Raw genomic sequence first — 27,141 nt, 5'->3', positions numbered from 1 at the left:
TTAAATCCCCTACATTTCCAAGGCAGCAGTCAGTCATGACGGAACATCTTGTACTTGTGGTCTCTTTGTTTATTTGTTTGTTTTTTTCTGTTTGTTTGGGCTGTGCGAGTCGAAATGCCGAAATGCGAGTCCCCTTTCGGTCTCGACAGGATCACTACAGCAGGGATGTTGCCATTTGGTCAGTCAAGCATCCATCTGTGGAGCTCTCTGTGGATCAGACATTTGTGGCTGGGCATAAGGAGCGTTTCAGGGTCATTGAGGAGACATCTTGTACACCCTGCTGTCGCTCTCTCTTTGGCATCTACTGGGCTGTCAGTCACACTCTCAGAAATCTCAGCTGTCAATCAGCACTTCTCCAGGCCCCAGGCAGACAGGCTTTGGCGGACTCTAGTCTGAAGGTGGCCCCTGACTGCTCACTAATCAGCTAGCGCCAACAGTGAAGGTCTTTTTGCATAGTTATTTCTCATTCCCTCTTCTCTCCCACTTCCATTGCCTTTTGAAGTTATTTTCTTGGCTGATAAAAGTGGGACAGTGACAACAGAAATAGAGTGAGGGGAGGTCTCATTTACACATGTCTAAGTCATTATCACAACATGCCTGTCGGACAAAACAAGAGAATTTACAAAGAAATATTCACAAACACTGCCTATTATCTGCAACTGAATTACTGACAAAGTAATGAGGACTTATGCATCTACTCTGTATGATAGGGCATTCATTTACATTTACATTCAGCTCAACAGCACAGGAAGCCCACGAGGAATAAAGCAGAGGACCGCTTTAATGAAATGTTATCGACAGATCCCCACAAGCCCAGATAGCCTGAGCGAATCTGAGGATACCTCTTATTTTGAGTAGGTTCAGACATCATAACGCTCTTGGCCTTTAGATGTATTAAATTAAGAATGAACTATCGCTGAAATAGTTTTTAATTTATGATGGAATATATTCAGTTAAGAAAGAAAGAAATATATATATATATATATATATATATATATATTTTTTTTTTTTTTTTTTTTTTTTTTTTTAAATGAAACTTTCAATATTTCATTCTTTATTTGAATCTTAAAATGATTATTCACCCAAAAATGAAAATTCTGTATAATTTACTTACCCTCATGTCGTTTCAAACCTCTGAAATGCTGAAACTTATATGACTGGATCACTGAGTCAATAAGTTGAATTTAAGGACCGGATCAGATTGAATCTTGAACAGTTGAAGGACCGGATCAGGTTGAATCAACATTGAACAAATAGTTAAGACTTTTTCTAAGCGTATTAACAGTTTAAGTAAAAAGATCCCATTCAAAAGAATGATTTTTTCACGAATGATAATGTGAAAATGATAAATTAATGTTTTACATTTTTTTTTTATGTTTTTCCCATCATCTTGCAGTGATCCTCTAATTTGCCCTGCCCGTCTTTTCAGCCTCTCTCTCTCTCTCTCTCTCTCTCTCTCTCTCTCTCTCTCTCTCTCTCTCTCTCTCTCTCTCTCTCTCTCTCTCTCTCTCTCTCTCTCTCTCTCTCTCTCTCTCTCTTTCTTGATCTCCTGTAGAGGTCACTGTATACCAGTCTCATGTCTTTTTGTCTCCATTCACGTTTGTCTGGCGTCTGAGATTAGACATGTTGTTTGTTTGCTCGGATCTTAATTTTTTATTTTTCTAAATCATACAAGACCATGTTTGTCCTTTCAGTCATGGTTTTGTTTTTAGGGTGGAGGTAGTACCTTGAGCTACTTTAGGACATTATACCGACAAAAAACAGTTCTACAACCATGGGTTGAAACAACCCAGCATATATGTTATTATTATGAAACAGCAAAAGTGGCATACAAAAATACAAATCATTGTTCTGACTTACAAATAATTAATTAATAAATTATATTGAATTGCAATATATAAAACATGATATGATTATATATTACTACATCCTTTCAATCATGTTTTTGTTTTAAAAATAATTTCTATATAATGGTAACTTAAAGGGTTAGTTCACCCAAAAATGAAAATTCTGTCAGTAATTACTCACCCTCATGTTGTTCCAACTGCGTAAGACCTTCGTTCATCTTCGGAACACAAATTAAGATATTTTTGATGAAATCTGAGCCATGTCTCACTCCTCCATAGGCTGCTATGTGTCCGAAACTTGCTGGCCCAGAAAAGTTATTAAAGAGATCGTTAATATAGTCCAAGTGACTCCAGTAGCTCAATCTTAAGTATATCAAGCGACGAGAATACTTTTTGTGCGCAAAAACAAACAAAAATAACGACTTTATTCCACTATTCATTTCCTTCTCTCTGGACCTCTAGTTGGTTCGCGTAGTGTTTTTGCGCAGCGCGTCTGTGTTACACGTCACCACGTAGGCTCACTATTGGCTGACGCCGGTCATGTGTGTGATGCGTGATGACGTGCAACACAGACGCGCTGCGCAAAAACACTACGAGGCCCAGAGAGAAGGAAATGAAAAGTGGAATAAAGTCGTTATTTTTGTTTGTTTTTGCGCACAAAAAGTATTCTCGTCGCTTGATATACTTAAGATTGAGCCACTGTAGTCACTTGGACTATATTAACGATCTTTTTAATAACTTTTCTGGGCCAGCAAGTTTCGGTCACCTAGAAGCCTATGGAGGAGTGAGACATAGCTCTGATTTCATCAAAAATATCTTAATTTGTGTTCCGAAGATGAACGAAGGTCTTACGCGGTTGGAACAACATGAGGGTGAGTAATTACTGACAGAATTTTCATTTTTGGGTGAACTAACCCTTTAAGAGAATTTAAAAAAAAAAATTTTTTTTTTTTAAACCAACATACAAAAACAAGCATTTGTGATTTTATATTTTGTGTCAGAATAGCCCTGTTACAACTTCCCTTTGTGTCAGATCTCCTTTCTCTCTCTCTCTCTCTCTGTAAAATATCCTTGTACTGCTTGTATACAAATATGTCATTGCGTAAACAACCATAAATACCTCACTACAATGGGTCATACACCAGCCGTATATTGGGAGATAAGTCGTAGGATTAGATTTCAGGCCACACAGATCTATTTAACACATCTCTATCAGTGGTGGCATTTTAAAATGTGATGCCATCTGGTTATAATGAGAGATGGGGTGGGTGCACAGGCAAGGAAATATGATCTGAAGCTAGGTGTTTAGCAGAGAGGGCTGTATGCTCTTGATATGAATGATAATTAATAAATAGTCAAGTGCATTTTAAGAGGATTTATGCCTCATGCAGGTGCTCATTTAAATCTTATATAAGTGTTTAAATGCATCAAGATGCAAGCATTAAATGGGGAATATGATTCTGTTGATGAAATGTAATCAAGGCCTCCATCCACATTATATGGAGAGCCAGTAAAGTGGATGTGATCTCTACTCAGTGCTTTAGAATATATTTTGATGAAATACCGCAGCAAATTAACTGCACAAGTTCACTGTAGTCGCATTTTAAAAGGGTGAAAATTAACCCACCCTTTTGTTCCTCTAGGGGATTGACTTTGCGTCCTTTACGGGTTACATGTTCCTGGGAATCTGTCTGGTGCTGCTGACCTCATTTCCTTTTCTGAGAATGCTGTACTGGAATAAGAAACTTTACAACAAGGAATCCAGCGAAATCGTGGGTGAGTATTAATTTATTCTGCTCTGTTCCTGTGCATCAGGTTTCCCAAAATCACTTGGATCTATCCTCAAGTGTACTGCGGAGAAACTCGTATTTCCTTCTTTTATGATTCAAGAGCTTTTGTTCTGACATGTGCAATGAAAAATTTATTCATAATCCCATTGACCTAGATCTTAAAGAATGAGCAATCATTTCTAAAAACCATAGAGTGGTTGAGGGAACACTTGATCTTCCTTGTTGACAGCAGTTCTTCCTATATGAGAATGTGAACGAGTGTCATACACCATTCATACACTATTTACACCAAATCTCATATCCTATCCAAAGCTCCTTACATTTGGCCTTTGAGCCCCTGTGACTGGGATAGGCACAGTCTACCCTTTCATGGATGATTATAACCTCAGCAATACATCATTTTTCATCCCCCCTCCTCCCGCACTTCCCACGATCACATTGATGCGTTTAGTCTCTCTGTACCCTTCAGGCTGTTTTCCCTGATATTTCCATTATTCTTATCGGATGAGCCTGTGCTGAAAGCCTTAACGCGTCTGTATTAAATACATAAATCCTGTCGTAGATGACCTCTCTCAAGACCTAGACTTATGCAATACTCTCAGACAGGACTTATTTATATGTTTTTTGAGGGGTCAAGGTTTGCCTGGTTAGCGTGGCTCATTTTACCATCATCCATCAACACATAGCCTTCACCATACCTAGAGATTGGCATGGTTTTATTTCAGTTAGCCTAATAGCTGGTTTGATTTGCATTGAGAGATGATCTTATGGAAAGTACCCCATGCCAATCTCTAGGTATGGTGAAGGCTATGTGATAATGTGGGGCTATTTTAATTCCAAAGGCCAAGGGAACTTTATCAGGATGCGTAGTATCCTGGATCCATGAAGTAACTGGCCTTTAAAAATAAAAATGTGCCTGCCTTTATGGGAGTTTAACATAGGGGTGTCCAGACTTATGCACCCTGTATTTTAAGGAAGAACATTTATTTATTTACGATACATTATTCATTCACAAAGAAAATTGGTGTCCTTAAAGGTTGGATTTTTCCTAATTTTTTTAATTAAGGCATTAAGTTCAATTTCTAAAAGATGATTTTTTATTCCTCTTTTTAGTCAACTTTAGCATGGGTGTCTAAACTTATGCATAGCACTGTGTGTGTGTGTATATATATATATATATATATATATATATATATATATATATATATATATATATATATATATATATATATAATATTATTATTATTATTCTTATATAATTTTTTTTTTTTTTTAATTTATATATATATTCAAGGAACATTTATTTATTTATTTGGCCTCTTCTTTTCCCCTTCACATCACAGCTAAGCATAGTCTCTAATGAAGGGCTTGGAAATGTGGGTTCTTGTGGTGTGATTGGTCACATTTAGAGTTCAGGTGATTTGCTCAAAATGTCTGTGCCCAGAACTGCTCATGAGCAAAGATAGCACATTTTATAGCAACTGATTAAAATATTTACAATGAATAATTTTCTCATATTATTATCTGCAAAAATACATGCTAACAAAGTGCATGTTAGAGCATGGTTAGGGTTGTACTGTAATCAGCCTGTCAGGTTGTTTGTTGCACTTGTATTTTGATATCTACCATTGTGTAACACTTGCTTGAAATGGGTCATGTGTCAAGGAATTGTGTATTTATCACTTTCTGTTGGAACAGGACACATTCAGCCCAAATGTGAAGGTGCTAACACAGCTAGAAAGGCCAATAAAGCCATCATAGACACTGATAGGTCAATACCACTCTCACCTAGGGAGTCATTGCTTCATCATCACCACCTCCACTGAGAGCCCAGGCATGCTCTGTTCTTCCCCTCTTCTTTCGCAAACAGGATTTAATATATTTTCTCGTATTTTTTTTTTTCCATTCTGGCCAGTCACTGAAATGAATGGACAAACAAATAGACGTACTAATAGATATCACAATTTCCTCCCCTTCACCGACTTCACATTGACAGAATTTTCAAAAATTTCACCTCCTCATGTTGTTCTAAAGCTGCATGACTTCCTTCTTACTTTCTTGAAGAATGTTTCAACCGTTCTGTCCATACACTGAAAGGCAAAAAAAAAAAAAAAAAAAAAACTTAAATATTTTTCAAAATATCTTCTTTTGTCAGGGTTGCCAGGTCCCAAAGATATTTCCAGCCCAAAACTGACTCAAAACCCACCCAAAAGGAATGAAAACTGTTATTCTGTTTTAAATTTAATTTGAATGATTTCAGCTAGACTAGTTTAAATGTAGTAACCTTTTAATTATTCTTTTACTTTATTTTATTTTATTATTATGTTTTTAGGCAGTTTGCATGATAAATTGTTTAAAATGTGAGATAGAACACTGTCACAACATGTTACAGTATATACTGACATTGCTATCCATACAATTCTATAAGCTAGTTTTTGTCTTAAAATGCATATTGTCCTTTCACTTCATAGATTAAATTAAAATACTCTGATGTTTTCTGATCTCAGTCAAGACCATTATTAATAGCCTACATACTCTTTTTCCCTTCATCCACTCTTCTTCTCTCCACATTCACCCTTGTTTTGCCTACTCAAGCATCAGTGAGCTATTAATCTACAATGGCACTCTCAATTAACCTGCCTTGAAATTACTGATGTGGTTGAAACTCATGTAACCTCTAGTTTGTGATGTGAAATCAAACGCGCCTCCATACAGTCTCTTCCTCTTTCAGTGGTCCTCAGGTTGGGATGTATTAATTCCAAGGATCAAAACGCATTAGTAAAATTAGCTATTTTTAATAGCCACTTTTAAAAGAACTCACGTTTGGGGTGAACTATTCATTTAAGATACTCATTTTTTATATAATATGCACTTCATTAGCTTTTTCTGGATAATTTTAAACTTAAATGATTTTTGGTCTTATTTGGTTGTGTAAATAAATATAGAAAATAATCCGATGAGTCTTCCTCCAGTTGTCAAGCTCTCTCTACAGATGGCCATTAGCCTCTTGAGCAGCTGCTCCCTCTGTTCCACATTAACCAACTCCTCACATCTCCCATACACCTCCACACCTGAGCTCTCCTTCACACACCTGAAGTATGACAATAGCTCCTTAATAATAATCTACTCATTTCAGCCGTTCACAGTCTGAATACAGGCTCTGAGGTTCCCAGAGAGGCTTTCACCATACCCATAAGTCATTATCTGAGGAAAGCACAAAGCCTTTTCTAGAGTCACACAGTGGTTGATCATCCAATTTAAACCAGGACTTTGAGTCATCCTTTGATTCTGTGAAATAGCATGTTGGTTGGTGGCTGCATGCTGATCAGCCCAGTGTCACAGCAGTTTTATGTCCTTATAACCTCCAAGTTTGGGCTAGATGAGAAAGTAGTACAAAACCCCACATACATTTACTTGCGTTTTCATACACACTGAAACGTACAATATTCAAGTATTAACTGCATGCACTAAAACGTAAATAATTTACGTATGAGCAAGTTTTAGGTGTACAAATGTGTACAAATCGTTATTTATCAATATTAAGATCGTGGCATTAATATTTTGATTCTATTGTATTCAGTTGTCATATCAATGACATTTTTTTTTCAGTTGCATTTATTAAACACAGTTTTCTTATCTACTTTATTTGAAATTATAACATTTCGCTCTGTTCTGTGACTTCTGTTCTGCTGCAAACTCGTTTTGAAATATGAATAGACTTTCTGTAATCGTTTAACCATTGTATATCTTGTGATTTTTATTTTGTTTGCCGTGGGACACAAAAGGCGTTGTCTCAGTAAGGTCCTATGATGTGACTGTCAATAGAACCACAAAATAAGCCAAAACGCTACATAAATTCACAAAAGTAAAACATTTTATTTGTGAGCTATAATCTACATATTTAGAATCCGTATGTTTGTGAGGAACAGACCCAAAGTCTAGACTTTATTCAGCGATCTTCATCTTCATTCTTAGCAGCGACCCCAAACGTCAAATCCCACGCTCATTACAAATTAAAAAATTGCTGCCCCAGGAAGCTTTAACAACCCGCTTTACGGCAGTGATGGCTCTCACCTGCTTCGTCACAGATTGCGACATGCTGTGTTTTGGTTGATGTGTGTTTGAATGTTGATGTTCAATGATGTTGATATTTGAAATCACCAAAACTTCCCAAAAGGATCACACCCCTATCTAGATGCCTCCAACCTGGGGTCTTTGAGAACTATAGAATAACGTTACTTGAAACTTTGCAAAACAACCACTGGTCAACCTCATGTCAAATAGATAAAAGATAAACTAGACAGATTTTTAAGATCAGGTTTTATTTTACATTCTTATTTTTGACATTTATCTTCTTTTTATTTAACAAGGCAATTCTCTAGATTTTAATGGCTTAACATTTAATGTCTCTAATTCACAACAGTCATTTTTAAAGAGTGTTGACATGAACTTCAGAACTTCACCAAATTAGCTGAGCATGTGCACCATATTATTCTAAAGAAGCGTGCAAACTTTTACGGAAATCGGGCCATCAGTGGATGTATTACAGTTTAAAAGGTAAAAAAAAAAAAAAACACCAAAAAACACCACATTTCCATGATAAATGCAAAAAGCAACCCTTTTCCTCTCTGAGGAACATGTTAAAAAGCTTGATAAAGATTTTGTAACCAGCAGCTCAAGCGTCAAGTGCTGAGACCCTATAGTTTTTTTTTTTTATAGGCCTTTTTAGGCCCTTTTTATATTTAGGGGTTCAAGCACGTAGTGCTGAAACCCTATTGTTATTGTTAAGTTTCCCATGATGCAGCATTCTCCATCTAAAACTGATCGGGCAGACCGATCTGTAAGTCGTAGAGACTTGAAACTTTGAGGGCTGGTAGAACTCACACCGCCTACTACGTCACCAAGGCCCGCCCCGATCGGCCTGACGGGGGCGCTACAGCGGTCAAAGGTATGAAATGGCGCATAACTCCTAAACCGTTAGGCGTAGGCTCAAGTGTCTTAGATCGTTGGAATCCTTGGCTCAAGGTGGACAAAATGCCTCGGATTTGCTCATCACCTGGGAAAATTTATTCTGGGATAATTATAAATTTATAATTTATAATTATAAATTGAAATTTCGCTGCATGGTCGCTAAGGGGTGCTAAAATGTTCTATATGTCAGTGGCCATATGTACAAAAATGGCTATAACTCATGAACGGAACTAGATATTTTCACCAAACTTGGGACACGTGTATGAGCTCTATCTGAGGTTACTTGAAAAAAATTGGCCACTTGGTGGTGCCAAAAAATATAAAAATGTCTATAACCACCCAACCATTAGCCCAAATGACTTGAAAATTGGCATGCACTGTCTTTGTACGAGGTGTCACGATAGTCTATGAAGACATTGGCGTATCTCAAAAAATATGGCCGCCAATGAAATTTGAGTAGCTATCAGACAAGGTTAACGGAGGCTGATCAGAACGAAACTCAGTGAGCATGTTCAACTCATGGCTCTAGAGTTCTGTAAGAATTTTGAAAGAAATCGGCCCCTAGTTGGCGCTAACTAGTTTTATGCCTCTGTAATCACGTTGTTTTTCACACATACACACAATATTCATGTCATTTGCTCCATAGACAAAATAACAGCTGAAAAGTAATGTCAAACTATAGTTTTCTTTTGTGAAGCAGGTGATGTATTATTAGTTTCATTCATTATATTAAAACTGTGATTCTACAACATAAGAACCAGCAGTTTTGTGGCAAACTGATAAAGTGAATAATTTAACAAACAGTTTGTGCACAAAAAGGTATCATCCATGGCATCACTTAGACTCACACAGACATTAAGAATCAGCATATAGATCTCAGCAATGGTGATAAAAGTATTCGTGCTACAATGCATGATGGGAGTCTGGGTGAGTACCTGTGCTTGTACCTAACATGCACTGCGACATGAAACTTTTAATGTCACCATCTCTGTGTGAGTCAGCATAATACCACAGAGGTTTTTAAGTCTGATTGTCACAACAATGGATCTTACAGTATCACATTTCTACTATAATTAATAATACAAAACTAATAATAGATCACCTGTTTAAACAGAGATTAGGCCCTGGATAAGTTAAGTGAATCAAGTCACTAAATTGTGAGTTTTATCATCAAAACACAACCATCAACACCTGATTATATTTTCTTTTGGCTTTTGTGCCACACCAAGTGTGTTTTATAAACACACAGTTACAGCAGCCAGAAAAAAAATTATATTATAAATTGATCAGTTGTTTAATCCTCCTCTGCTGAGATCTTGAGAGATTTAACGTCTTCTTTTATCTTCAGTTGATTTAATCTAAGGCTGTAGATGAAGTCAGTTGTAGTTTCTGTGTTTCTCTTTCGTTATTTCTCGTTAGGGTTAGACTCGTTATGGTAAATTGTGGTAAATCATACTAGAACGTAGTAAATCATGGTAAACCATCCTAGTACATGGTAAACCATGGTAACTATGGTAAATCATGCTAGAATCATGGTAAATCATGCTAGAATCATGGTAAATCATACTAGAACATGGTAAAGCATGGTAAATCATGCTAGAACATGGTAAATCGAGGTAAACTATGGTAAATCATGGTAAACTATGGTAAATTATGCTAGAATGTGGTATATCATGGTAAATCATGCTAGAACATGGTAAATCGTGGTAAACCATGCTACGCATATGTACTTACATTTTATCATTTATTTAAAATAATTATTTAAAATGGAGATCAGACCATAGGTGGCACTATAACTGTTAAACCTTTAATAAACATATATTTCCAATTGTAAATTGCCTGTATTGCGGTAAATGGTCTTTTCCATCTATGATCAAGATGGTTATATACTTGCTAAATAAAACTTAATGTCTTTTAATGCTTATGTGCTTAAAGGCCTTAAATGCTTGAACCCCGATAAATGCTGCTTGCAGCTTTAATTCAATTTTTGTTATTAAATAACTTTTTAGTTGAAAGAATCACTCTGCCCATACTGCAGCCAAGACAGTCTCAACAAATACTTTTGGGATCAATTGTTTTTTTTTTTAAATGTAATTTTTGATTGAATTTGATTGATTTGATTTTAGAGTATAACTACATCAACTTATCAGTAAGATAAGAGAATTTTAATTTAAATTTAGAAACAGTGAATTATATATGTTCATGCTTACAGAACACCTAGACAAGAACTGTTATTTTGAAAACAACCAGCAGGTTGCACGAATGGATGCGTCACACCAGGAGCCTTAATTAAATTTATGTATGTTTTGTGCCTGTTATTTCAGAGATAAATACAAGATGACAGACAAGCAACTGAAAAAAAGAGAATTTATTTCTCAGAAGGCAGGAAGGCACGCTTTACACGTCTCCTACACCATTGGCCTTTGCCTACTGTGAGGATTGTCTTCCCTTTGAGACAACATCAGCATGGGACTAGCACCAGCCAGAATGCTAATCTCCCCCTTCTTCCTGTGATTATTGGGTTATTGGGTGGCTAACACAATGAGAGAGTGTTGGTCGGTGTGGAGTTGATGCAAAGTTTTAGAACTCTGCTCTGTAAGGAACAGAACTTAAATTATCGGCTTGTCGGTTCCCCGTGAGTTCTGCGTCTGGAACGAAAGACCTCCACTAGGCCCGATGGTGACCACTCAATGCCAGTCCAATTTCTAATTCTGTATTAAGTCCCCACAGAGCCTCACTTTCGAAAAAATCAAACCTGCTGTGCGGCTGATATAGTTTTCCAGGCCCTCGGCATGATGCATTACTGTGTCAATTAGCTTCTGGAAAGCTTTCCTAGCAGCCTCACCATCACATGGTGAGAAGTCATGCTGAAGGACTAGTACAAATCCGTGCCTATTGTATATCTTTGTTTTTCCTTCTCCCTTATCTTCTCTTTCCTTTCCTTCTCCATTCTTTTTGTAACTGCCTAGTCTGTGCTTTATCCTCATCCTCTTCCGTATCCAAAAATAGTCTAATGCATTAACCCCATAAATTCCAAAGCAAAGGAAACAACAGTAAATCACAACTATTCACAGTTTGACTGTGGCGCTACTGTATAAATACTCAGTACATATAAAATGATTTGTAACAAAGCAAAGTAACATAAACAAAGCAAGTGACATATTTTTAAAACATTGTTACTGACACTTTTGTGTTGCGACATTGCTGTCGGATCCGATATAGTCGGCACTGCATCATCTTTTATTTTCAGTCTCTCCGAAAAGTATGCGCTGAACTGTTTTGTTTAAAAATATGTCGGCAGTAAAATAAAGCGAAGAAAAGAACAGTTTCTTACTGCCGCGATCTGGATCTTCAGTTCTAAAGTTCATCCACGCTTTTTTAATGTTAGGATCACAAGGAAGGCAATGCAATGACTGTGTTTTCCCACAAACTGGCACTGCAGAACGTCTTGCAATCCTAAAAGGGATCTCAATTGTTTTATTGTTGGAGTGGTCCTGTGTTTGCATCTCTCGTAATTACTACTAAATGACATGTGTGAATCGGTGGGTGGGGCTAAAGAGGCACTGATGTAGAAGTAGGCATTGATTTTCTTCTGCAGTCTTTCATTACACTTTTACGTCATACGGTTATAAAATCTAAAACAAGTCATTTTCTGTACAATTACATTTTATAGTACAATGACCTCTTGTATTTCAAAAGATTTCATCTCTCAATTTATGACCCCTTTAAGTCAGCCTTAAAGGGATAGTAATTACTCACCCTCATGTTGTTCCAACCCCGTAAGACTTTCGTTCATCTTCGGAACACAAATTAAGATATTTTTGATTAAATCTGAGAGCTGGCTCACTCCTCCATGGGCTTCAATGGGATCGAAATTTGCCTGAGTGAATTCACATAGTGTAACAGCGCAGTGCTTCTGTGTTGTACGTCACCACGTAGGCTCACTATTGGCCGACGCTGGTCGTGTGTGATACGTGAGCCTACATAGTGATGTACAACCCTGAAGCGCTGCGCTGTTACACTACGTGAATTCACTCAGGCCCACACAAAAGAAAATGAATAGCTGAATAAATTAGAATACATTTTTGTTGTTTTTTTTGCGCACAAAAAGTATTCTTGTCACTTGATAAACTTATGGTTGAGCCCGACTATTTTAACAATGTCTTTTCTAACTTTTCTGGGCCGGCAAGTTTCGATCCCATAGAAGCCTATGCAGGAGTGATCCAGCGCTCAGATTTAATACAAAATATATTAATTTGTGTTCCGAAGATGAACGAAAGTCTTACGGTGTTGGAACAACTTGAGGGTGAGTAATTACTGACAGAATTTTAATTTTTGGGTGAACTAACCCTTTAAGCTTTAACTGTTGTTTTTTCTTCACATTTTAAACCGTTATTGCTTCCTAGTTCACAGTATTTAAAAAAAATTCTGAGATTGGCCTGTCTGCATTTAACTGTATCCAGGTAAATGAAGTTAGGAAATGAATTGTCATTGGCAATTAAAGATGGTCCAATTGCAAAGCTTTGGGCTAAAAATAATCTGAATAAATGAGCTAACAAATGTGTTACAATTATCCCTCCCTTTCTTTTTTTTTCTGGATTGGCTCTGTTTGACCATAAATCCATATCGTTAATAGTTCTTGTTATCTGTTTCTTCCTACAGTCTATGGTTTCTTCCCAGTTGTTTTTTTTTTTTTTTTTTTTGGAATAGATTTGAAATTCTTATCTTAATTCGTATTCGTCTGTTCTACTGCTGAACCCTTTATCTTATCATGATTTGTGTCGCCCTGCAGAACTGAAGCATGAGATTCTGGTGTGGAGGCAGACAGCCCATCGCATTAACCCTGCCAGCCGAGAAGAGACTGCCGTCAAGTGTCTTCTCATGCAGAAGGTGCTCAATCTTGAAAGCCTTCTGCGCAAGCAGCTCAAGACCTTCCAGAGGTGCTACACTCATGCTCAGTCCATTCTTTTCATCGTCTGTTAAAATGGAGGCAGTCTGTCTACACCGATGCACAAGGGGTGTTTAAAGGGGACGTAACTTTATGAATTTCTGCCAATCTCATGTTAATCTTGAGTACCTATAGAGTAGTATTGCATCCTTATATCTCCGATGAGTCTTTAGTTTTATCAGATTTATAAAAGACAGATATGCTGTACCGAGTCTCTCCAAAAATTATCAAGATAATTGTCTTGGTATCAGGTCACTTGAAAACACTTCAGGCCCAAAATATATCCATTCCCACTGCATGACACCTGTTGTGTCTGACAATAGCACATACCCAGAAGCACAGGATGCTAAATGAAAAATAATTAACATGTAAAAAAAAAAAAGTAGGTATTTGTTCTCAATTGTGTAGGCCCTCTAAAGTTCTTGTAGAGAGCTGAAATTTTAATCAAGCAGAATCATTTTGTTCTCAACAGTATCTTATTTATTTTTTTGTTATCAGAAATGTTTCTTTTAACTAAAGAAATTCGATTAGTTCTGCTTGTGATTTTGTGGGGCTTGTGGTTTGCTTTGATGAGAGATAGAATGATCACAGAAGCCATTTATAGCCTCACATGCTGAGTAGAAAAGGTTTGGGGTGACCACATGAAGTCACCTCTTCTACTCATTTGCAGGTGTCCATGGTGGCTGAAAGGATGTATTAACACATTCCATTCTGTTTTATTCCTTTATTTTCACAGGCAAATATCACAGGAAGACAAAAACTGGGAGCAAAATATACAAGAACTGCAAAAAAAGGTAAAACAAGGCTGCATTAAGATTTAAGTGTTGATAACTCTGATAACCCTGCCTTATCTTTCCGATGTTATCTTATTAATTGATAAGAAACTTCCAGTGGAGTAAAGTGTTTAGATCACTGGTTCTCAAATAAATAAATTAATTAATTAATTCATTCATTCATTCATTCATTTTGCACAAAAATAAACAAAATGTCCTTAACACACTTACATACAAATTTACATTTATTAATGTAATAATATTACTATGAACTGCATAAGCATGACATTGACTGAATAGGGAAATAAATAAAAAATTGGTCGCATAAATTAACTGCAGAAGTGTTTCTAGTTTGCTTTCTAAACATCAATTGAAATTTGATGGTTTTATATTTGATTAGTAGCCAATAATTCACTGAAACATATTGTGGTCAGGACACTCTTTAGGCTTGTTGCAGTTAAATCTGTATGTAATGTACTCTGGTTTAGTTGGACACATGACCTTTGATGTCATAAACAATAGATGCTTCTAGGTGCTTTCACAGCATTTATTCCCTTGTTAAAGTTCGCCTGAAAAGCTAACTATATACCATTATATGATTAGCATTATAATATTTGCAATTTAGCATTGGGTTTTTTTTCCCACTCCCATAAGCGATCCAATTTGAACAGACCTGTGGATCGCAACCCACCAGAAACTCTGGTTTAGAGGGCATAATAGGTATTAGACATGTTTCTTTCTGTCTTGTCTCTAACATGTATCTTTCATGGTCTTTTATAGCACAGAATAACTGACAAAATCCTCCTGGTCAAGTGTCTGACTGTCCTTGGGCTGGTCATCTTTATGTTCTTCCTGAACTCTTTTGTTCCTGCCATACATCTGGATCTGGGTAAGAGAGAGACAAACAAGGACACAAATAATCAGGCTTCATCCATTTCTATTTCTATTGCTGAACTGGCCCTGCTGTTTACACGCCTCACAATCTAATTATGAGGGCTTGTTTCCTCTCTGTTTGAGCAGAGGAAATGGAATCACAAGAATAATTTGCTATTTTGGAAATGATAAAATATGTGCCAATTCCTCTACCACATAGGAAACATTTTAATTTATATGCATTAAATTAGGGTTCATAGAATAAAAATAAAAAAACAAATGTTATTCTTATAAAGCTGGCCACATCCTCCCATGATCTAATTGGTGCGTGTATAAATCCGTCAATGTGTTGATGTGGTAATTGTTTGCAGCTGGGCTTTAAATGTAGAAAGAGACACAAATGCAAAGCCATAACAATGGAGTAGCGTGAGATTAAATAAGACAGCTAGTATTACTCACCCCAAAATAAGTCTTTTGTTTCTGTTTGAATTATTTTTTTCCCGCCACACAGCCATCCTTTTTGCTCTAGCTGGTTAATAGACATGTTTATTACACGGTGAATGAGATGTCAATTACTGATAGAAATGAAATTGAGAACTTCACCAAACATTATTAGTGAGTACGAGCTGGTCAATCAGAAAATGCCTGCCACACAGCTCTCTTAGGTTGTTGTATTGTTCAGGTCTGATTGTGTATTGATAATCAATTCTCATTTGTGGACAGCTTGATCTTATGGAGGGATGACACATAAATATTATTTTCATAATGATCAAAATGATCATCTCTTTATACATACAAAATCATGTTTTTTTGCCTTTCCACTGCTGTGTACATGATTAATTGGCACTGATTGCAAAAATAATGTACATTATCATTTTCAAAAAACAGTGTGGTTCTGCTTTCAAATTCTTATCAGTTCCTCCTGATCAAAACCAGGGTCGTCCAGCATGGGCTGCAAATGACTGTCATTAGACTTTCATTAGGTTGACACATCACCACTCCGTTTGACCTTTGATATTGATTATTTAATCATGGGCGAGGATACAGTGCGCCTGCTGGAGAGCAATGAAGCACACAGGATGCACTGTGCTCACAGACTTTCCAACGAAAAGCACATTCATGACAATTAAGTGATTCTTAGGCCCTGAGGCCATCCATTTCCCAGAAAAATTATGTAATTACAATTTGATTATTCTATAATTGACTAGAGAACATTAGCACATTTCTATGAACAACATTAGCAGTAGCAGTGCATCTGGGGAGTTTTCTCGATTTTAAGTCACTCAAAGAGTGTTAAGAGAAAAAACGGCTCTGAAAGGTCATTCTATAGGTCCATGAAAACATTTCATGAGTGGGAAATATCAATTAGATTCTCAGTGTGCCTTTACTCTGAAAGTAAAGATATTTAGATGCTCTTAAAAAAAATGTTCATAGAATACATCATGCAACATTTAATTTAAGAATCTTGTGTTAATCATTATTTGGTAATGTGGTTAGAGGTCAACATGTGTGCTAAGTATTTTGTGTTGTTATACTTATTGATTTGACTGTTGTCTCGGAATATACTGACACCTAGTGCAGTGCATACAGTATTATGAAAAATCGGAAATTGTAATTTAGCACAGGAGAAATACCCTATTCGTAGTCATGATTAATTCATTCCAATGTAAAATAAAGCAGCTTTATTAGGCTATAGATATGTCTTGAGTTTAACTTTGGCCTCTCTAACACCATCAACGTTACTTTTAACATGGGTTGTGATGCATCTGAAGGTATACATATTGAGTTTTGTTCATTTTTAACCAAAAACTCTTCCATACTGTGACTTTGAAGTATTATTAATTTATTGGAATTTTAGATAACATTTCATTTAAGATCTGGAGTTTATGCATATTAAATATTACTAATGTACACTCACCTAAAGGATTATTAGGAACACCTGTTCAATTTCTTATTAATGCAATTGTCTAATCAACCAATCACATGGCAGTTGCTTCAATGCATTTAGGGGTGTGGTCCTGGTCAAGACAATCTCCTGAATTCCAAACTGAATGTCAGAATGGGAAAGAAAGGTGATTTAAGCAATTTTGAGCGTGGCATGGTTGTTGGCGCCAGACGGGCCAGTCTGAGTATTTCACAATCTGCTCAGTTACTGGGATTTTCACGCACAACCATTTCTAGGGTTTACAAAGAATGGTGTGAAAAGGGAAAAACATCCAGTATGCGGCAGTCCTGTGGGCGAAAATGCCTTGTTGATGCTAGAGGTCAGAGGAGAATGGGCCGACTGATTCAAGCTGATAGAAGAGCAACTGAAATAACCACTTGTTACAACCGAGGTATGCAGCAAAGCAATTGTGAAGCCACAACACGCACAACCTTGAGGCGGATGGGCTACAACAGCAGAAGACCCCACCGGGTACCACACATCTCCACTACAAATAGGAAAAAGAGGCTACAATTTGCACGAGCTCACCAAAATTGGACAGTTGAAGACTGGAAAAATGTTGCCTGGTCTGATGAGTCTCGATTTCTGTTGAGACATTCAGATGGTAGAGTCAGAATTTGGCGTAAACAGAATGAGAACATGGATCCATCATGCCTTGTTACCACTGTGCAGGCTGGTGGTGGTGGTGTAATGGTGTGGGGGATGTTTTCTTGGCACACTTTAGGCCCCTTAGTGCCAATTGGGCATTGTTTAAATGCCACGGCCTACCTGAGCATTGTTTCTGACCATGTCCATCCCTTTATGACCATCATGTACCCATCCTCTGATGGCTACTTCCAGCAGGATAATGCACCATGTCACAAAGCTCGAATCATTTCAAATTGGTTTCTTGAACATGACAATGAGTTCACTGTACTAAAATTGCCCCCACAGTCACCAGATCTCAACCCAATAGAGCATCTTTGGGATGTGGTGGAACGGGAGCTTCGTGCCCTGGATGTGCATCCCACAAATCTTCATCAACTGCAAGATCCTAACCTATCAATATGGGCCAACATTTCTAAAGAATGCTTTCAGCACCTTGTTGAATCAATGCCACATAGAATTATGTGAAACACAGTATTAGTATGGTGTTCCTAATAATCCTTTAGGTGAGTGTATCTCAGCTCTTGATACAGTCATTTATTTATAAATAACTAAATTAAGAAATAAGACACAATTTATCTCCTGGGCAGTAAAAAAGCTGTACCACCAAATAATGAATGAGAAAACAGAAGAAGATTAATCAAAGTAGAAAACACGCAACAGCTAATTTCTTCCTGGAACATCCTGAGAGAGACAGGGTTCTTTATAAAAGGGTGCTTGTGGAAACACATTTGCTTTAAAAAGAAGAACATGATGGTGTTTGTGTCTCACTCAACGGGCCGGAATGCCTGTGTTGTTTTGGGTATGATGAATGAGCCTCCAATGTTTCTCAGCAAACTTCTTTTAATTGCGGAGCCTTTTTCTCTCTCTTTTTCGCTCTCATTTTTCTGCTCTGTTTGTGCTGTGCATTGCTGAAGGCTCCCAATTCCTCCTCCATCTTCAGTTGGATGCCGTGGCGGAACACTGAAGCAGAAAGCAAATCAAAAGTTACTTTTTTTGGATTGTGTTGACAAAACCGTCCCAATGCCAGTGTGGAAGAAGTCTGGGATTTCACACCAAGCATACAGTGCTTGTGTGCGTGTGTGTGTGTGTGTGTGTGTGTGTGTGTCTGTGTGTGTTTGTATGTGTTTGTGCCATCCAAATCGTTGAACATAATTTATTCTTCGAGAAAAGGATGCTTGTATCTAAAAAAAAGTGTTTTAAAGTCAGATGATCTGTCTGTATGTCTGTCGGTGGTGAATTATGATATATGTGTTGTTACTTTTCTCTGGAGAAAAAAACGAACTGTATCCAACTGATGTGAAAGTTTTCATGAAATGCCTCATGTTATGTTTGACCCCAAATTCTACTTAATGCTTCAAAAACATACTTTCAGAGTACTTCAGAGAAAACATACTTTTCATACTTCCTTACTTGAGTGAAAGTATAGATGCTACTGGTCAAATATTACTCCATTACAAGTAAAAGTTGTAAAGACCGATTTCTACTTAAGTAAATGTTACAGAAGTGCTTGCTTTTGAAAGTACTTGAGTATCAAAAGTAAAAAGTAAATGTCAATGCATTGTTTTATTATTGTTGCATTGTTACAGTACCTTATCCCTCCAAAGCAACCTAGTGAATACACTGACCAGTTTGAAGTATCTGTGGAATTAAGAGCTTTTAGAATGTTACAAAACCTATAGAAATTAAACAACTGAATTGATAAAAAAGACAATTCTTTAATTCTTTAAAAAGCCATTATCATCTTCATTTTTTATTTAACACTCCTATCACCCCCACAAAATAAGTACACATCTATGTGTATCCATTCATGCACTAAATACAGACTGATCAGAAAAAAATCATAGCTGTATAACTGCTCAACAACAATACTGCTTTAACAAAGAGCAAAAAAGAAATACTTATTTGCCATGAAAACAAAACTTTCAAACCATTAGTTGTGACAACGATACTGTCTCTCACAGATCACTAGTGGAGTAAAATCATACTAATCGCTGAACTTCACGACACGTGACCACGTAGAGTGATTACTGATAGGCTGTCTGTCACCCGCAAAAATCCAATCACGTTATAAAGACGGAAAAAAAAATCATGCCCTGACTAACATAACTACTTTCTACTCAAGGACCTTGACAGAAATGTAGTGGAGTAAAAAGTGCGGTATTTGGCTATCAAATGTGAAGTTTCCAGAAAAAAGAATACTCAAGTAAAGTACAGATACCCAAAAAGTGTACTTAAGTAAAGTACTCAAGTAAATGTACTTCGTCACTGTCCACCTCTGCTTATAATTTAAGTATCAGGTTGATTCTTCTTGACTTTTCTAATCTTATGAGAACCCAAACAAACTTTATAATCACAGTCTCAAAGAGATTAAAGCTTCATTATTTTTATTCTCCTGGGTTTTCATTAGATGAGAGGATATTCAAAGACTCTGATGGGAAATTGGAGTTTAATTTTGGAACTACAATTATTTTAAAATATCCATCTTTAAGGTATCAACCAAAAATTAGGGGCATAACAGATATTTGAATAGAGCATGTCATTTTACATCAGCAAGGGTCAGAGTCTTATTTTTACAGTTAATTTCAACTTCGTATTACGTAATAGTTATGTATAAAAATTGCATCCTGATTGCAAAAATTCACATTTAATTTTATTTATTAATTAATAGACTTGGAGATTCCCATAACTAGTTACAAAACTTTGTCTTCCATAATTCGGATATTCACAACAACATTGCCTTTTATGATCTCTTCCTCGTTTAAATCAAACCATCGTGACCGATACATTCTCTATCACAATTACAGTACATCTGTTTCCTCTGTGACTGCATCTGAATCCTTCTCTATCTTTTTCTGTTCTTTCTCTTCCTGTCTTCTTTGACTCTTCCTCTGTTCGTCCTTCTCATCCCTTATTAAATGATTTCCCACAGGCAATCTCCAGCACTCACCTGTGCTTAATCAAATTTTGCTTGAATTGGAAGCACTGTCTCCGATATGATTTATAGCATATCAGTTTGTTGCAGCATTTACTAGGGTTGGTCATAATCCCAAAGCATGTGTGCATGCATGTGGTGTTTTGTGCTAAATGTGGGAAGCTTGAATAATAACGGTTTGACCATTGTCCAGGTTTTTTTTAATTTTTTTAATTGAGGCACTTCACTCACTGGCATCTCTGGCTGGAGTTCAAAGCCTCTGGCTGCCTAACAGGAAATAGTCTTTTTGGTGGAAGTGGGGTCTTTAGATAATTGCTCAGTAATTCACTATTCTGCTTTGAGTGGTGTGGGTTAGATTTTGAGTTGACATTTATGATTCTTTCTGGTGTCACAATAATAGTGAGAATGGTGAGTTTTTCATGAATGCAAAGTTTATGCAGGCTAATATTAAAATTAAAATTAAAATGTCTTTTCCTAACTCTTCCTTCACTTTTGGAGGAACATTATTGCTCACAATTATCATTACTGGGCTTAATTTAAGGAGCATTGGTACAAACATAGAAAAGAGGTGGTTAAGTCTGATTGAGGTGTGTTAATAGTGTTTTGAAAGTTGCAATTATAGTAAGGGTATGACATTTCCAAAACACGCTCAGAGTGGTCGACCAATCACAGCACAATGGTCCAGCCGGCCAATCAGAGCACATTGTGCTTTTTTCGGAAGGAGGGGCTTCATAGAGACGGGAACAGAGCGTTACAGACCAGACCAGCAGTGCGCCCGAAATCACGCACTTTCTGAATAGGTACAACATTTGAATTTGAACTTTCTTCAAGTGTTCAATTTCGAACGCAACACAGATGCTGCAACAATGTCAAATATGTCAAAATAAATAAATTAATTTAAATTGAGCTTGAAAACCTATTCTAGTAGACCACAAAAAATAAATTACAAAAAAAATAAAAATAAAATAAAAACTACTTTTCAACTTGTATACATTTTCTTTTTCAGTGTGTGTATTTTAATGTTGGCACCTACTTTTGCACACTTTTACCATGTAACTAATACATTTATGCCAAAATATCAACAAAAATATTTCTTTTTTTATATGTTTATTCATTTTTATTTAATTGTATTGTTTGCATTAAGCATTTTTTCCCCTTACCTTTGACCCATTTTTTTGATTGTGGCGCACCAGTTGAGAACCACTTCCATTGAGCCACTTGGTGGTCACAGGACCTGGTTCCTGACTGTCCACCAGACAAAGGCCCTGTGTCGTTATATGATAAAAATTGTATTTCGACCCCAAAGCTTTGATAGTGTGAATGTGACCATCTGTTCAACACATGCTGTTTCAAGGACTGAACTCCTCAGAGTCCACACTACGTGTTCCTGTTTTTAAATCAAGGCCCAAATGCACTCATATACACCACACCAATCGAACACCATCCACTGTTCAAGCTCTCATATTTTTATTCTTTTAACATTGAGGAGTAATATTCAATGGAAATATCAATACTGCACTAACAAATAAATGCAAAATAACAAGAAATGAAAATTTCCCTTTCACTGCTTTGTCTTGGTAAATGATGACAAACAGTGTACTGGGGAATAATATTTCTAGGAACCATTTTACCTGGATGCTGTTGTTTATTGAATGTCCTCTTAATGGTTGCTCCGGTAAAACACGACCTAGAGATGATAATCTACTACCTGCACTTAAATACGTTTCAAAATCTGATTTTACTGCTTGTAAATGTTTCTTCCAGCATGTAAGCATTCATTAACTGCACTAATGGCTTCTGTTCGTTTGTTGTAACATTTGCAGCAAGTCATTTTTTTTTTTTTTTTAAATGTTCAACGTCAAACAGTTGCATGTAATATGCAGGTCCAGAATAAAGCCTGCTTTTCTGTGGCTATTATTAGTAAAGGTCAAAGGCTGACATGTGACGCATTACTTGTGCACAGCCCTGATCTCTAAATGGCATGCCTATTATGATGGACTTCCACCACCGCATGTGATGTAGCAGTATAACACTGGCCCACCTCCTGCCGTATTATCAGACTTGCTTTAGTGACTCGGACATTTTGTTCCTGACATGCTGCATGTTTTTATTCCAAGAGGCTTCTGGGAAACGGTACATCAGCTAATCAGTAGTAAAATGATATCACACCAATAATTCTTCACACAATCATAGTTAATGTCCTTTTTAATTTCACCTCCATTCTTGGTAGATTTTTCAGATTGATATCACAATAACATCTGAGTGGATTAAAATAAACAGTGGTACAGAAGTTGACACTTTTTTGCTATGATATTTACTGTTGAACTTAAAGGGAACGTTCATATGAAACAAAATCCTGCCATCATTTACTCACCCCTCATGTTATTCCAAACCTATATTTTTTCTTTATTCTATGGAACACACAAAAACATATATTTTTGAAAAAATGTTTCAAGTACATTCAATTTCCCACCGAAACCCACTGACTATTTATGGACAAAAATATCATTTAAATGTTCTATTCATCAAAGAATCTGAAAAAAAGTATTGCACTTTCCACAAAGATATTAAGCAGCACAACTTTTTTCAACATTGATAGTAAAGGAAAGGAAACTGCCACATTTATGTTCTGTTCTGTTGTAGTTGCGATTCCCATCGTTTATTTTGACTGAGGTAATAAGATCAGTGTCAAACACATCACAGAAGCCTTTAATGAAGACGATCCAGTAACTGGCTTAGGCCTATTATTCTTACACCCTGACAACCCGTAGTCCATTGTGGCGTTGCAGAATTCCTTGTGGTGTCAGTATATCGATGTGCAGAGCGTTTATGAGTCTGTTTGTGAGGTGGCTGGACTGTGTTTCTAATTGAATGCCGCTGTTTGGTCTCTCTCCCGCTGACTGAGGTTTTGTGTGAGTGGAATACCAGATTTAGGACCACTGTGGTCGGCTGATGAGAATGTGTTTGTGGTCATGGGAAGGCAAGATAGATAGAGGCATAACATATGATTGATGCATTGCATTAACTACCGGTCGGCTGTTTTCCAGGATTCCATTATCTTAAATCCTTTTATTTCCTTACGTGCTACAACAGGAAATAAAATTGCAGTTGTGTTCAAAGTGTTCTCGGTTCTTTTCCAGTGATCTTGGCTTGATGTACTGTTTTGTCCCTCAGGTTGGATCGCTATCTTGGGGGCTCTGTGGTTACTGGTGCTGGCTGACATTCAAGACTTCGAGATCATACTTCACAGAGTGGAATGGGCCACCCTGTTGTTCTTTGCTGCTCTTTTTGTGCTTATGGAGGTATGGTAATGCTCACGAACTGCACACAGACATGCTTAAAAACACAAACACCCACATATCCCAATGATCTGTCATGTATTACATCACAGTGATGTCTAGTCATTGTTTACAAAGCTGAAAAGACCAGTTTAGTTGGGTGAATATTGTGTTTTGGATGCTTGTTCCAAGCTTCTCATGTTCATATCAAATGTGCGTTGAGTTTTAAATGCAACCTAAATCAATCAATCAGTCAATCAAATTATTTAATTGCAATTATCTTTCATACTTAGATTTGTCAACTCTAAATTAATTTGCACAATTAATGTAAGAAAAATTATTATTTTTCTTTTAAATGTAATATATATCTATTTTTAAATACATTTCTTTTTCTAAATTTGATTTTTTTTTTTTTTTTTTTTACAAACCTGAGCATAAGCCTAAGAGGACAAAAAGTGCAAAGTTATAAAAGACTAAATATTTCAAGTGCATTGTCATGAAATGACAAAATAACAAAATATTTAATAATGTATATAATAGTGTGTTGTTATTTTTTATCTATCACATTCTTAACTAAAGAGAGAGAAAGATGGTGACTTAGAGATTGGGAGTCTAAGTAAGGGAAAAGTTAGCATGTCAGCAGCATAAATGCTGGGTTTGCTGTTTGTGTTGGTTTAATCCTTTGTTTTGTAAGGAAGAGAGTATTCACACAGGGAAGACCACCCCTTGGGCCCAGTGGGGAGCTTAATGCTTCTCCAAGATAAACTGTTTGCCCTCTAAAGCAGAGCCAACATTCACACTCACTTATACTTGTGTGCACTGCAAGCAGCTAGACAAAAAATAGATGAATTTTGATATTACACTTCCATTGTTTAAAAGATGGAAAATCAGGACTGTCAGATTAAATGTCTGTTGGTCTATGGCTTGATTTTCTCTTTGGTGTGTTTTAAGGCCTTAGCCCAGCTGCAGCTCATCGACTACATTGGGGAGCAGACAGCAGTGTTGATAAAAGTGAGTATTTGCTCCAGAAATATTTTATACAGTCTTTGGGGGGGATTTCACTAAGAATTCATATTTGCAGGGGCTGGTTGTGTTTCTTTGGTGCTCAACTCACTAAATGAGTTATGCAAATCAGCACAAAACCTATCCAAAAAATGATACGATCACAAGTGGGGAGGTGAAACATGTTTACATGTTGGAAGTAGTAACATGTCTCCTGTGACCACTTGTGATTGGATTTTGAGCAAAATTCTGTTTCTGCCTCAGAGTAAACGCAGAATATGAAAATAAAAAAAGAAATAGTCATTGTGTATCACATTGCAACTGCAAAATATAAAGTCCCAGTTATGAGAAACAAAGCTGCACTTGCGAGATACTGTAAAGCCACATGTTGAGAAATAAGTCACTTTTATAAGATTTAAAATTACATTTTAATATCTGTAAAGAAATCTCCACCAATCAGAGAATCACAACAAGCAAATCGCAACAAAGTTATCTGCCCACTCCCATGAAGCACCGCAAATGAAATAATAGATTCTGTCTTCCTGCTTTCTTAAACTACTTACATGTAAGTATTTGTTCATATATTTGTAAGTATTTGTTCATATATTTGTACATATTTGTTCATATGTACATATTTTGCAATGAACATAAAATATCAGCATATTTCAATAAATAGTTTTGTACTTCTCTATTGTTTTAAATAAATCACTTTTTAATTCTCCATTGTTTTTAGTTCGATTTTCATTTGCGATCCTTCAAGGATTTGTTTTTCTTTCCCTCATTGAAGATGTTAAGTACACAGTCTTGTACCTTTGTTCTTACCTTTGTCTGATTTTCAAATACATGTTTGCTTCAAATTAAAGTTTATAATGATGTGATGAATAGAAAGGAATAAATAGGAAAAATCCAAGGCCCCTGAAAAAGTGGACGGGCAATGTTGTACGCTATACATGTAGCTTTTTTCCCCCATACAGTTCGTACACCATAATTCTAAGAGCACGTCTTTCCACACATATAAAAACACTGTAAACCGGCCATATGAACCTCATTAAATAATGTGGCTGGCTGAAATTATTGTTATCTTTGATCCAGTAGTGGGGCTGTGTTAAGTCATAAATAGAGAGATTTCCACAGGTCTAGAAGTGTCCAGCTTTGCCTGGCTGGCGATCACACTCTGATAGACCTGTCAGCTTGTGTTTGGTGTGTGGGCCTTTTACAATCACCGTAATTATTCGTGACAGGTTCTGCTGTGGAGCTCTCATGCATTCAATCCAATCATCAGCACCAGAACCCCTAAAATCTGACCATGTACAGTAGATAAACAACCATAGAGAAGAAAAGTGGGGAAACGACTGAAATAAAACCATGTTCTAATAAACAGCGTTTGTACATGCATATAAAAAACTACCGTGCTTTTTCACATATAATATCGGGATGAAAAACAGGCATATGCTTAGAAATTGTTTATTCCTGCTTGTGTATATGTGTGGTGTTGTGTTTTGGTTTATGAAAGCAACAGACCATGAAATAATGAATTCAATGTGACTGTGTCATGAACACATTGTCTGCAATCCTCCCACCTTTGTGTTGGCATCTATAGGCCTTGAGACTGACAGAGAAGACAGGGCTTGTGTATGTGTGTGTTTGGTTGTGACATATTTTATTGTTATCTTCTCTCCCAGGCAGTGCCAGAGGATGAGCGGTTGGCCATCGCCATCATTTTGGTCATGTGGGTCTCAGCGCTGGCCTCCTCTCTTATAGACAACATTCCCTTTACTGCCACTATGGTAAGGAATACACGCACTCCGTCACTCATTTGCACGCACTCCGACAATCATTTGCACACAAACACAAAGATAAGACAAAACTAGCTCTATAATCACACTATCTTCTCCATTATATTTAATTTTTTTTTTTTAAGGTTGCATCGGCACATTCAATTTAACCCCTGCAAACAAGTAAAATGTGCAACATTCCAGTAACTTTCTTAACAATATTTGGCCAATGGAGAAGACAGGAGCTGTTGTAGGTTTATAAATTAATTAGAAATATGTTTTTTCAAATAGTTTTAGAGCATGAAGAAGAAGAAGAAGTTTTATTTATATAGCGCCTTTCCATAGCTCAAGGTCGCTTT

The 27,141-nt window shown here is 36.7% G+C and overlaps 1 protein-coding gene across 3 annotated transcripts in view; it reads left to right on the top strand.

Annotated features, from left to right (window-relative positions):
* oca2 (oculocutaneous albinism II) overlaps positions 1-27,141 on the top strand; it is a 95,307-nt gene that overhangs the window by 40,230 nt on the left and 27,936 nt on the right. For all 3 annotated transcript variants that reach the window (XR_013822456.1, XM_079882803.1, XM_079882802.1), the window contains exons 16-22: positions 3,491-3,623; positions 13,401-13,548; positions 14,293-14,350; positions 15,110-15,218; positions 23,902-24,029; positions 24,957-25,016; positions 26,690-26,794. Coding sequence is in view for 2 of the 3 variants with exons in the window: in XM_079882803.1 (XP_079738929.1) it covers positions 3,491-3,623; positions 13,401-13,548; positions 14,293-14,350; positions 15,110-15,218; positions 23,902-24,029; positions 24,957-25,016; positions 26,690-26,794 (741 nt within the window). In the remaining variant the exon portion in view is untranslated. The remainder of the gene's footprint in view (positions 1-3,490; positions 3,624-13,400; positions 13,549-14,292; positions 14,351-15,109; positions 15,219-23,901; positions 24,030-24,956; positions 25,017-26,689; positions 26,795-27,141) is intronic.

Source organism: Squalius cephalus (genome assembly GCF_949319135.1).
Source record: "Squalius cephalus genome assembly, chromosome: 10".
NCBI lineage: Eukaryota > Metazoa > Chordata > Actinopteri > Cypriniformes > Leuciscidae > Squalius > Squalius cephalus.
The sequence above is the reverse complement of the archived record's forward strand: the minus strand, read 5'-3'. Positions and strand labels throughout refer to the sequence as shown.